Source organism: Phoenix dactylifera, unplaced genomic scaffold (assembly GCF_009389715.1).
Source record: "Phoenix dactylifera cultivar Barhee BC4 unplaced genomic scaffold, palm_55x_up_171113_PBpolish2nd_filt_p 000026F, whole genome shotgun sequence".
Lineage (NCBI taxonomy): Eukaryota > Viridiplantae > Streptophyta > Magnoliopsida > Arecales > Arecaceae > Phoenix > Phoenix dactylifera.
The window spans coordinates 1,409,276-1,421,730 of NW_024067667.1; the positions used below are offsets into that span (position 1 = coordinate 1,409,276).

Sequence of the window (12,455 nt, forward strand, 5' to 3'; positions counted from 1 at the left end):
TTACTAGATTAATTGTGGATTTATTAGAATTTTTGTTAATCATAGGCCTTGCATGATCTTTAGGGCACTGCTCTAGGGCTCATGCGGCCGGTCGCGTACCGGACCCGGGTGCTGGGTTCGGGGCGTGACAGAGTGGTATCAGAGCTTAAGGTTAACGTATCCTAGGGTTTATGTTCAGGTGAGTATCAGTGGAGAACTATGATAGAAAAACTATCAGAGATTTGGTTTATAATCACTTGAGATTGTAACAAGAATGATATTATAATCTAAGGTTTAAGACCACTAGGAACTGTGGCCTTAGTGGCATTAAAGTTTGAGGTTTAAGATTATTGGAAAATGTGACCAGTTGGAATCTAAGCATATGTTTAAGATCACTAGGGATCGTGACAGAAATATATCATAGCTTAAGGTTATGATCACTTTGGACATGACAATTAAATTCAGTGCTTAAGCTGTAAGATCACTTGGCATTGTGATAAAATGTATGCATCGGTTTGGTTTTTGATGCATACGGAAGGAAAGTATAAATTGTTTTTGATCATGATAAGAGAGGTTTGACCTAAGATAAGTGTAGGTCAACAATGGCATATCGAGTATACCATGTTCAGATATTATTTAAATGATTTGAAAGTTCAAATTTGATTTGGGTTTTGATGTGATCATACTTTTGGTTTTGCTGCTAATTATTAGAGTGGGATTTGTACGTTGATTTAGTATTGGAGTAAGCTAAGGAGATTTCATAATATTGAAAGGAACGTTCTTCGAAGTTGAAAATGTATCTGGATTAAATCTGGTGTTGGCATGTTGGATATTGCAAATAGGTCTATTTCCTATGGATGTATTTGATTATTTTGAGGCCATAGAGTATGCATATTGATGGGAAATTCTAATTATTTGAATTCTCATGTTTGGATTGGGCTATTGGATTTACTTATAATTGTAGAAGACTAATTGATGCGTTAATGTAAAACTCAAGCCTAAGTTTAAGATTTGAGCAGGGATCTTTTGTCATTATTGATGAAGCCACTAATAAATGTCATATTGAGTAGAGACTTCGGTCATGAGATGCTTACATGAATTATCATATATAGCATTACTGATGGATGTTAAGAATCTTGGTGAAGGAAGATCAGGAGATCGATCGAGTTAAATTCTAATCATAGTGTATTGGCTCAATGACTTCTAACCCATTGAATTTGAAGTAAATTCTGTTGGAAGGAAAATCAATGTAGATCTTCTAATTAAATTGCTAAAGGAATACAAGAATTACCTCCCTTTAAATTAAACTTAGATATTTTGGATTCTAAGAAGATTGTGGAGATCACATAGTGACCTTAAACTTGACTAAAGGATCGGGGGTTAGTTATGGTATGTACACTCTATAAATTGAGGACAAAAAGATCTAAAGGTTTTGCTCTAGTTCTACTTGGAAATTTGAAACTTGGAGTTTCTTAGTCTCAATGCAAAGTGATACTTTAGTCAGAAATCATTTTGTGACTTTAAAGAATTGAATGAATTAAATCAGAGTGTGCAGCGGAAGTGTGGTGGTTTGACTTATTTTGAAACTAGTTAAGATCATTAATATTTGATCTAAAAGGCATTATGATGAAATACTTGAGTTAGTTTCAGGAGAATGTTGTTGATTCTATGGATCTCTTATTTGTTGGAATGATGTGGGAGAAAGAAAAGAAAAATGATTATAGAATATTAAGAGCATTTGATACTAAAGATTTCTCCTATTTCTGTTAAGACAATTATGATCTCTATGTAGAATCAAGGAAAATTAATTTCTTTGGGATATAATTATGGCATTTTAATCCAAGGTTGGGCGTTTGGAATTCTTTCGAAGGAGATCAAAAGAACTTACTACGTGTGGTAAAAAAAAAAAAGAAAGGATCAAGTTGTAAGATGCTGTGATTTTTGTATGTCAAAATCTTGTGAGTAGTTACTCCGAGAGGGAGACTATTTAAGATCTCAGGGATGATATGATGGATGCATATTTTTAAAGTTTGAGGCTTCAAGTAAGTTAATTTCGAGGACGAAATTTTTTTAGGGGGGAGAGTATGTAATACCCATGAAAAAAAAATGGTTTGATGGGCCGGCCCGAAGAAGCCGGGCCCATCTATAAAATACGATCGTGCCCTAGGCACGATCGTGGATGAAGAGAGGAGAATGGGAGAGAGGGGGGGGGGGCGGCGGCGTTGGAGGGGATCGTTGGAGAGGCCGATCGCCGGAGGAAACCGAGCGCCGGAGCCGAGAACCAGTCGGCCGTGGAGGAAGCCGGAAAGCCTCTCCTCCCTTCCCCACAAACCGGGAGAAAAACTTTGGACCCGTGCGGGGAAAATCCGAGTTTCCTCTCCGATTCCTCGCCGGAAAGATCACCGGAGCACCTCGTCGGGCTGAGGTAAGTGCAGCACCTTCCCTTGCACTCCATTTACTAGGTTTAGGGCCGGTGAGATCGCCGGAGAAGAGTCCGAAATAGGGATACCCTGTTTTGGCTTCTCTTTTTCGGATCTTGCCGCCGCCGCCGGCCACCGGTTGGTCGGGATCCATGGTATTGGGGGTCGGTCGGGTCTATGTGAGGGTCGGAGAGAGTTTTCTAGGCTGTGTATGTGATGAGGGAGGGTGGATCCGAGGTCTTCTTCCTCGGGATCCCATCCTCTCCTCCTCTTCCCCTCGTCGGTTGGCCACCGGCGGCAGCGACGGCGGTTGGGTGCCGTCGGGTGGGGGCCGAGCCACTGTCAGTGGCCTTTCCGTGGAAGAAATGGAGGAAGGGGGAGGGGACAGTGTTGGTTGGAAAGAGGAAGAAGAAGAAGAAGGAGGAGGAGGAGAGAAAATAAGAATATAATAATAATAATAATAAGAGGAGAAGGAAAAGAAGAAGAAGAGGAAGAGACTTCTTCTTCTCTCTTTCTCTTGGCCGGCCACCATCGCCGGTGACTGCAGTAGGGGTGGCCGGTGATGGTTCGACCAATGGTGGCCGAGGATTGGGCAGGTGGCGGCTGCTGCCCTTGGGCCAAGAAATGGGGAAGGGGAGATGTATTCCCAACCATGAAGAGAGAGGAATCATCCATTCTGTTGGTCTCTTTATCGGGACCGGCCATCATCGCCGGCGTGGCAGCGGCCACGGCTGGCGACGACGTAGGCCGGTGGTACAAGATGGGAGTCGGGCTATCCCGACTGCCCTAGATCTGGGAGGATTGAGATGTTTGGGGACCTGATGATGGACCCCATAACAGATGAGAATTATAGTTCAGAATATTTTAATATTAAATAATTTAGTTTGTGATTTATAATTGATGTTGTAGGGGAAGAGTCAGCGGTGCCACGAGGTTTTGATCAGGGGACTTAGCACCCCAGCTCGTAGGTTGTAATCCAGATCTGTGTTTGAGTCTGTCTACAATTTCTGTAAGAATCCTTGTACGCCAATCCTACATGATATACATATTTTTGCACTATATATGTTTGATATGCTATGATCCAGACAAAGCAAAATAGTTTTATATTTAATTATATTTTGATCGTGTTGGCTTGTGGTTGGTAGTGTGATGGATGCTTGTATGTGTATAACTTATACCTGCATAATTGAATTTATGGATGTGGTGGTATGGACTAACCATGTTATAGTGATTGCCCTGTCACGGGCCGGAAACGTGACCATGGTTAGTCTAGGCCGGAAATAAAGTAAATAAAAGGGATTGATGTGTGGATGTGAAATTGATTAGATGAACATTGACTTTGGGCCGTCTCGTTATTATGGGTTTGCCCGTCACAGGCTCTAAGTGTGACACTATTGGTTTGCCCGTCACAGGCTCTAAGTGTGACAATGTTGGTTTGCCCGTCACAGGCTCTAAGTGTGACAATGTTGGTTTGCCCGTCACAGACTCTAAGTGTGACAATGTTGGTTTGCCCGTCACAGGCTCTAAGTGTGACACTATTGGTTTGCCCTGTCACGGGCTGGAAACGTGACCGGGATTTGGCCCAAAGTCGGAAAGATAATTGATCCGAATCAAGTTAATATAGAATGGAAAGAAAAAGGCATTGAAAACATTAATGAAGATTTATGAGCTATCGTATGCTATATCATTCTTGCGTAGTTGGACTTTCATTGATATTTGACGTACATACTTATATTGATTATTCGAGCCTTTTGATAGCCGGTTTATGATTTCATGAAATGTGCATCGATTTGTCGTGGCTTTCAAATTCATATTATTATTGTGTTGGTATGGATGTGTAGGGATTCTTACTGGGCTGTAAAGCTCACCCCCTTTTCTTCTTTTTCTTTACCAGAGTTGCAGGATGCATAGTTTTGGATGGGATGGGCGCAGAGTGCGAGCACCAGAGTCATTAGTTAGTTAGTTGTTTATCCTTCTTTGATGTCGATGAACATTTGAAGAGCTTGTAAATGAACTAATTTGTTTATTTTGGACATGTCGGACTGCTCTATTTGAATTACTAGATTAATTGTGGATTTATTAGAATTTTTGTTAATCATAGGCCTTGCATGATCTTTAGGGCACTGCTCTAGGGCTCATGCGGCCGGTCGCGTACCGGACCCGGGTGCTGGATTCGGGGCGTGACATATATGGAGGTGCTATCTACCCTCTGAGACTTTAATCTTGTAGTGTGGTTTTGCTATGCATGTACTTGTGTACACATCCCATCTTTCTGTTACATCTACATTTTTCTTTCTTGGTGAAAACACTTAATCTTGGCATTACTAAATGATCCATAACTAGATCCATTTTCGAACGTTAAGAATCGAGAAAATGACGCAAGACAGATCTTAAATGGAGCTTTGGAACCTTTTTCTAAGATAAAAATTGCGAACAACCTTCTTGACCGATATCTACTTCCCCCTCCCCCCATCGGATTTGATGTCTATGAATATCCTTATATATGTTCATGAGCTCTTGGAGTAGTATATTGGGTCCTTTCTCTTTTAGGGGGCTTGTTTAGATGCTAGCTGCTCTGATCTCCCTGAACCACGCCATCTCCAGCCCCATGCACTTGCAACTCATAGAGGCGGCAAGTACTCAATGCCCCACAACTATCAAAATAATGTGGGGTTGAAACATGAGAGCGCCTGCCTCCAAGAAAGATATTATACATCTTGCAAAGAAAGATATTGATGAGCACTAATAAGTAACTACTAGTGAAACAAAAGGAAACTCTTGTATTATATAGAAAACAGAAGACAATTATGGAATTAGGCATTCTCTCATATTATTACCAATTTACCATGATGTACATAAACTTACTCAATTGGAACAACTTGTGAGAATTTCTATATCTCTGCTTAAATTGGATGATCTTTGATGTTTCAAATGTGTAATTATACATATTATTGGACTAGAAATGATTTTCCTATTTGTAATTATACATAAAATCGGCATAGCAATAATGCTTCTGTTTTGTAATTGTACATATGATTTGGCTAGCATAACAGTTGTTTGCCTGCTGACTTTAACCATTGGTCATCCACTCAATTGCTGTGTCTACAACGGAGGAGAGAGATCTACGGTGCTTGCTTAGTCCAACACTACCAGAAAAAACATGAAAGCACTCGAGCTCTGATGTGGTTTCTGCTACACTCTCCAGTAGCTTATCCATTTCCAAATTCTTGAATAACTGTATATAATTTCTGTGAGATTTTATCATCCAAATTGCTTGTTCAATAACAAACCTTCTTATTCTCGGAACCTTAATTTCTGGGTAACTGTATTCTTTTAGTATCTGTACCAGCTTCTCCACAAGGTCAGTCTCTTTAATGCCGGCTCGTTCAAGTTCCTCAGCATATTCTGTAGGACCCATGAATTTGCAGATCTGTGTGGCAAGCCCAATTGATACCTCTAGTAGTTTCTCTTTCTCAACCATAATAGCTTTCAACACCTGTAGAAGAAGCAATAAGGTTGAATTATGTATTAGAATTCTGCATTTCTCTTAGTGGGAAAGGAGATGGAGTGCTCATAAATTTCATATTTTTGTAGATTAAGTTCCGAAAGCTATTTCATGTTTCAAGCCCTCTACCCTAAATCCTTCTGAAATAACAGTACTTATTCTCAATAACAATCACTACCTTTTAGCGTGTCTATAAATCAGGAAGAAAATTTGTTGTGTTAATTTTCATGTTATGTGACAATATTAGATATTTTGTTTAAGTTTTTCCTTTCTTTTACTATTTGTGACCAAAATAGCACTGCTTGTCTTTATATGCTAGTTCTTCAGAAACCTCTATAATATATAACTGAAGCAAAAGCAGTCCACAAACAGGTTTCGACTAAGTTTATTCTACCAAATGATTTTAAAAAACTACCTAAGTTTATATGGAAAAAAGACAAAATTTAAACAAATAACAATCATGTAACTGCCATCAGTCGTTTTAGTAAATCTTTGTTTAAAAAATATCCTAACGGTGCATTAAAGTAAATATTAGACAAATCATGTGTACCAAACTCCCACTCTTATGTTTAACTGATGTTATCTCCTTCCTAACTTTATTCTGCAGGACTCCTTTTGATTATTGATAAATCCGTAATCTTTTATTCCTAAACATGTATTTGCACATTTTAATACTTGGTTTTTTTTTGTGTATGTAGAGAGAGAATATGCTTTGGAGTATATGGACCAAATTGCTTCCTTGGAAAGATCAACAATAGCACATGCAAAATGAAAATCAACACTATCGATAATGATATTTGATATCTAAATTTCCAAGGAAAAAAAGAGAGGAAAGACTCATTTGGAAGTCCTAACAATGCATCTAATGGATTGACAATGAACAATGTTAATGTAACTAACTTGTAATATTAATAGAGTTGTTATCATAGGCAAAGTCTGTTATAGAGTTGTTATCATACTCAAATTCTATTACATTTAGGCCTATATATACACCCTGTACATAATATTGTAACTTTGTAAGCAAGCAATAATTGACAGAGATTTCATTTTCTTTCCCTGTTTTAACAAACAATTCTAGTGGCATGTTGATTCATAGTTTTTTTGGGTAATTGATTCATAGTTTAGAAAGATTCCAGTTCAATTTAGTTTAATTGCAGCTTCTTTAAGTTTGAAGAAGTCTAGTCAATATTGACTATTTGAATTCTCAATAATAGAATCTATGATATAGTTTAGCTTACAGATTGTACATGCATTTTCTCTCTAGTTGACGCAAATATTATTTAAGATATTAGGCAGTTTAACATAGATGATGATCAAAGGCATGACTTTTGATTTAAAAGAATTTTATAGGGGAAGAATATTTTAGGTCAAATGCTCTCATTATATCATTCATGAATTGAGGTACTATACCATGCTGGCCTCTATCTTAAGGTGGCACCATTGCAGTATTTATCCCCTATAAACATGGTATTGTGTTATGTACCATTGTAGCATTTGTGTTGGTCTATGTCGTTGTATGTTTGTTTGGCATGCTTCAGCATGGATCAGTAAGGCCTAGTACAAACCAATTTCAACTGCCACAAAATTCCACATAGCTGGGCACATGATTGGCACAGTTGTACATGGTATGTAAAATGCTAGCCTATGATCAGCATGGCACATACATATATACATGGATACATCCATATCAAGCATTAGTTTTCTTTTTGTAAATGCTTGACAATTTATAACCAACGATGGACCATCCATTTGAAGACCGAGACTATTGAATATGATCTATCCATAAAAAGTAACTAGAAACGAAGATCTTATATTCCAAAAATGAAGATTTTATAGTATGATACTATGTTTTCTATGATCTAATCTTCAAAACCTATTAAATTCAGATCTATCAGTATTTTAAGATGTGTGCATCATGATCAATAAGTGTATTTTCAATTTATATGTTCTCTCATGGAATTTATCATACTAATGTAATTAATACATTGATTTTTGTACCCTCTTGATGTGTACATTGGAATCTTAAAAAGATATGATATTTTGGTTTGTTGTCATGTTTAAAGATATAGATTATAATCGGTGCCATGGATCTTCGATTTGGATGTCACATCACTGATTTTAGAATCATTGAATATTTTATTGAAGATTTAATGTGTAGTATTATAAACATAAATAAGTGGAATATATTGGAATTTATGTCGAAACAGTAAGTTTGTTAGTGTGATTATACATAAGGATGCACGGATACTTTGAGATTTAAGAGTTTAGTAATATTCAATACTTGCATTCAAAGTCTGTAAAACTGGTATGACACGAGTACAGTACAATATGGTCGACACAATATGGTACACACCCCATAACAAGAGATGGTCCTAATACTTTCTTCTCACTCCCAGCCTTGATACTGTCTGAAACTGAGTGTTACAGATTGGTACTGGTAGTACAGTGCAGTTCCACTCAATTTGGATTGGTACAGACCAGTTCAGGTCATATACATAACCGAAACTTAGTACCATACCGATATAGTACGATGCTATTGGTATTGTAGACCTTGCTTACATTTAAAGGGGTGCCTTGTATTTCAAATAAAGATATGATATGATAATGCAATTAAAGGACATTAGGAAATAGGCATTCATGAAATAATCTGATATAACGAAAAGAAGGATTGTTTATAAGTAATGATAGAATCATTTATTGAATAAAAATGTAAGAGTAATGGACAATGAAAGGAGTTCTATGAATGAATGAATGAACATGGAGAATCTAGAGAGTCGAGGAAAATTTGGCATGGCACAGAATGGGTCCTCTGCAGCTCTGTTTATGATGCAAAGGCTACTAATGAAAGTACAACATGGAATTGTTCAGCATGAATGAAATACATTATCCTAGATGAATGTCCTAAGATGTGATTTCTGTAAAATGATTTCCATAGAAAGAATTCTAGAAGAAATGATTTGAGGATGAATATGTTTGTAACTCATGCTCACATATGAAGTGAGCTTTACGTATAGTTGGAAACATTTAAAATATAGGTTTAAGATGTGAGCCATGGGAAATTCAAAGAGTTCTAAGAACCTAAGGCTGCAACTTATTAGACTAAAGTTTAAAGTTCTTAAGAATTACAAAGTTTTTACTGGAACCGGTTGAAAGAAATTCAGAAACACATTCATTGCATCAACAGCAGCAGCAGTGAAAGCACATCAGGGGATGCTCATGGATTTTAGTTTCTGAAAAAGAGTTGTGAGATGAATAATGCTTGATTTTTGGTGAGTCGAATTAATTGAGTCTCTTCCACAATTCCAAAACAGAACTAATTCAAAAGAAAGAGTTATACAGTTAGCAATAAGCATGATATTTCTGTTCTTCGATACTCTATTTTCCTATTACTTGCACGGAAAGAAAATGTATCCACAAAATATACAAGTTGGAAACCTAGGAAGGAAGACTATAACTAATGGAAGAATGGCCTCTTACATCTCAGTTTTTGTGTTTATCTTATTTTTCCTACCCCATTGTTTTCTTTTGTGCCCTAGGATTTTAAAAAGAATTTTGAGTTTAACAAATTATTTTGGAATGCATGTTATCCATCATCTCTATATTTTCTAAAATCAATTCTTTTGGCAAGATAGTGTACTTGAACTCTGATGTTTAGTCTAAGTTAAGCAGTTTAAATAAGAAAAGTAGGATAATGGATAATAATAGAAGTATCAAATTAAGACAAATAGCAGCTTACAGTAGGTATGGCAGCAGTGACTCCCCTGAGGCTGTCAGCACATTCAATTCCAGAGTATGCACACAAGTTTCGAAGGATTCTTGAAGCATTTATTTGGAGCACTGGATTATTTAGTGCGCCAATGAGCCGCTCCAAAATCCTCTGCTCCTTCAGGATCCGCTCGCAGTTCCTCTTGTTTTCCAGTGCCAGCATTGCCAGCGCCTCCCCTGCTTCATCGCTCACTGAGTGCTCATTTTCTGTAAATCCTGGTCTGAAGAAGATAAATAGCAGCAGCTTAATAATTCCACCTGTGCTCCCAATCGTCTCCCTTGCAGTTTCATCCATTGCCAGGCTCGTTAAAATCTCAATCCCCAGCTTCTGCAGCACCATGTGGTTCTCTCCATACTGCAGGATCTCCCTGATGTTGCTCACTGTGAAGACAATCTCTGAGATTTCCTGCCGGAACATTTTCCCGGTGTTTCCGGTCGTGCTCACCAACATCTTGACCACTTGGAGAGACCTCTTCACTGCTTTGATCTGGGACTCCGGTGCTTGGTCGTTTCGCAGCAAGCTCTGGCTAGCATTTGTGAAGTCTATGATCTTCGGCAGGAGGCCTCTGGCATTCCCGATCTTCCCACAATTATCATGATCATGAGCAAGTTTTTTCAGAATCAACAGACCCAGTAGATTAAAAGCTAAAGAGTCATAGTTTGTTTGGTCAGAAATAATGGATCTCTGATCGATTTCATGGGGCTTGGCATGATAGCTCCGGGCGGTATGCAGCAAGGATGATATCGACTCCATTGCTCCTGGAATTCCAGCAACTCTTAGTGCATTTTGCTTCTTCCCGGCAAGCTTCGACACAATCTCCGCCGCACATCGCCTGATCTCTTCTTCCGCTGGATTCTTCCAGTTCAGCATCTCGATCAGTCTCTCGATCACCCAAGTTGAGGTGCCAAGCTTGCGCAGAGTCTCGGAGGCGAAGTGGTTGCTTGTTACAAACTTCTGCAGCATTTGCACCCCGATGAGTTGCTCATCCTGATAATCGGAGTCCACGAGCTCCTTGGCAAAAGTCACCAGATCCATCTTTAGGCCATCAAAGATGCTCCCGCTGATGCATTTAGAGTATGCATCATAGAAGAACCGTTTGATCGATATGATCCCAGACGGTCCCAGTTCACACTCCCGGCTTACATGCTTCAGTAACTTGCCATATGAGACCTTGCAGTGCCAGTAGGTCTTCTCCATGAGGAACATCAGGGCTTCGGCCAGAGCCAGCCCATAGAATATGTTCAGTGCTGGCTTCCTGTTTCTTTTGTCTTTTTCGTGGCCTACCTCACCATAATCCTGCTCAATGAGCCGCATCAAGGAAAGCACAACACAGGCAGTAGCCGATAAGAGCTGAAGCGATATAAGGATCCTGCTGATGTTTTTCGATAGAAAGACCCAGCCAGGATGAGGGAGAAGGGGAACATTGGGTGCATACCATGTTCGTCGTGTCATTCTTAGAAGAACTTGTTTTTGGGTTTCTCTCATGGTTTGGTTGCTCTCTTTAGGCCTCCGGCTGCTGTCACCGTGTGGTTGGATGATGGAGAATGGATGGAAGATTGCTTTTATAGCCTGGAAGAGAAAGCGGGAGCTGGATTTGAATGCTTGGAGGCTGTGACGTCCGGCCGCTGCAAGGGTCCATGTTGCCTGGTGCTGCCACTCGAGCTCATGGCTCCGGCTGAAGATTCTGGTGCCTTCAATGAGAAGAATTATGGTTACAAACCAGAAATCTTTGTCCTCTAGCAGCACGGCGAACCCACCAAGAAGAACTACTGTGGCCCAGATGAATGCTAGTGTTCCAAGGCCACTTGCAGCTTTTTCCAGGATTGCGAGGCGAAGGGCGAAGAGGGTCAGCTTCTTTTCGGGCGCCTGAAATGTGCTGTCTGTGTTTGCCTTGTTCCCATTTCGTCCTGATGAGTTGATATCACTTGGTACTCTCACAGGATCCGTGTATGTCTGAGGTTCGAAAAGGGTCGAGCCCACGTAGTCGACCAGTTTGCCGTTGCCTCCATTTGGATCCTCAACGATCTCCAGTCGGATGCTTGCATCGCCTTCCCTGGATTGTTGTCTCTTACACTTCATTGCTGGAACTTCCTGATAACAAATAAATCGTCAAAGTCCAGTTGGATCATCTAAATGATACGCACGAAAAAAGTTGAGAACTGGGTGCATGTGGATCTTATTGATCAATTTATGGCAGTTCAGCAGCATAGATGTTGATGAATTGATGGTGATTTCTTGGGGTGGAAGAAGGTAAGAGACTGGTGGAGGCGGAGTTTAGTTGAAATTTGGTTGGAAAATTTCAAAGATCAGTTCTTCCGATGGTCGCAACACTAGGACTATGCTTTGTTCATTGGAGAATTGCTTTCAAAGGTGGGGGTTTGCCAGGTAGAATTGGCTAAATGGAGTGTCTGGATGATGCTTAGGGATGTCCAAAGTCTAGACTTGTGATAGAAGATAGGAAGACTGAAATATCTCTTTGTTTCTGTCATTTCTGAATTGGATGAGTTTCCTTCTCCGGCTAACATTGTTTTCAGTTGTGTACTGTTTATTATGGATTTTTTTCTTACTGTTCTGATTTTCTTTTACCATTATTAACCTCTACTACTATGATGTTTCATGCATCAAAAGATCTCTCTCCCTCGTTCTCTCCACCATCCCTAATTACTTTTGTTTTCTATTCTTTATCATTTTATATAATTCTGGTGGTGTTTTTCTTTGGATGCGCATCTTCTAACGGATCGAGACAATCTCCAATGGCTCCACAAGAATTCCAAACAGACATACC

General features: G+C 39.3%; 1 protein-coding gene and 1 long non-coding RNA gene across 4 annotated transcripts; one reads left to right on the forward strand and one right to left on the reverse strand.

The window, feature by feature from the left end:
- The first annotated feature begins 2,165 nt into the window (after positions 1-2,165).
- On the forward strand, positions 2,166-4,423 carry LOC120104566. 3 transcript variants are annotated; one of them, XR_005506952.1, is made up of 3 exons: positions 2,166-2,404; positions 3,309-3,408; positions 4,294-4,423. It is a non-coding gene; the product is annotated as an uncharacterized LOC120104566 (long non-coding RNA). The 3 variants fall into 3 exon arrangements; XR_005506953.1 differs by having other exon boundaries at positions 3,309-3,420; positions 4,294-4,328; XR_005506954.1 differs by lacking the exon at positions 4,294-4,423 and having other exon boundaries at positions 2,167-2,404; positions 3,309-3,460.
- Positions 4,424-5,204: 781 nt separating this feature from the next.
- Positions 5,205-12,204, reverse strand: LOC103720365. The gene is made up of 2 exons (XM_008810031.4): positions 9,641-12,204; positions 5,205-5,895 (listed from the first exon to the last, which is right to left on the reverse strand). The coding sequence occupies exons 1-2, from the start codon at positions 11,747-11,749 to the stop codon at positions 5,470-5,472; spliced, it is 2,535 nt and encodes an 844-aa protein (XP_008808253.2). The 5' UTR covers positions 11,750-12,204; the 3' UTR covers positions 5,205-5,469.
- Positions 12,205-12,455: the final 251 nt, after the last annotated feature.

Coding starts and splice junctions, on each gene's coding strand:
- LOC103720365 (XM_008810031.4), bottom strand. CDS start 11,749: ATGAAGTGTAAGAGACAACAATCCAGGGAAGGCGATGCAAGCATCCGA. Junction 5,896..9,640: donor TCACTGCTGCCATACCTACT/GTAAGCTGCTAT, acceptor CTTCTTCTACAG/GTGTTGAAAGCTATTATGGT.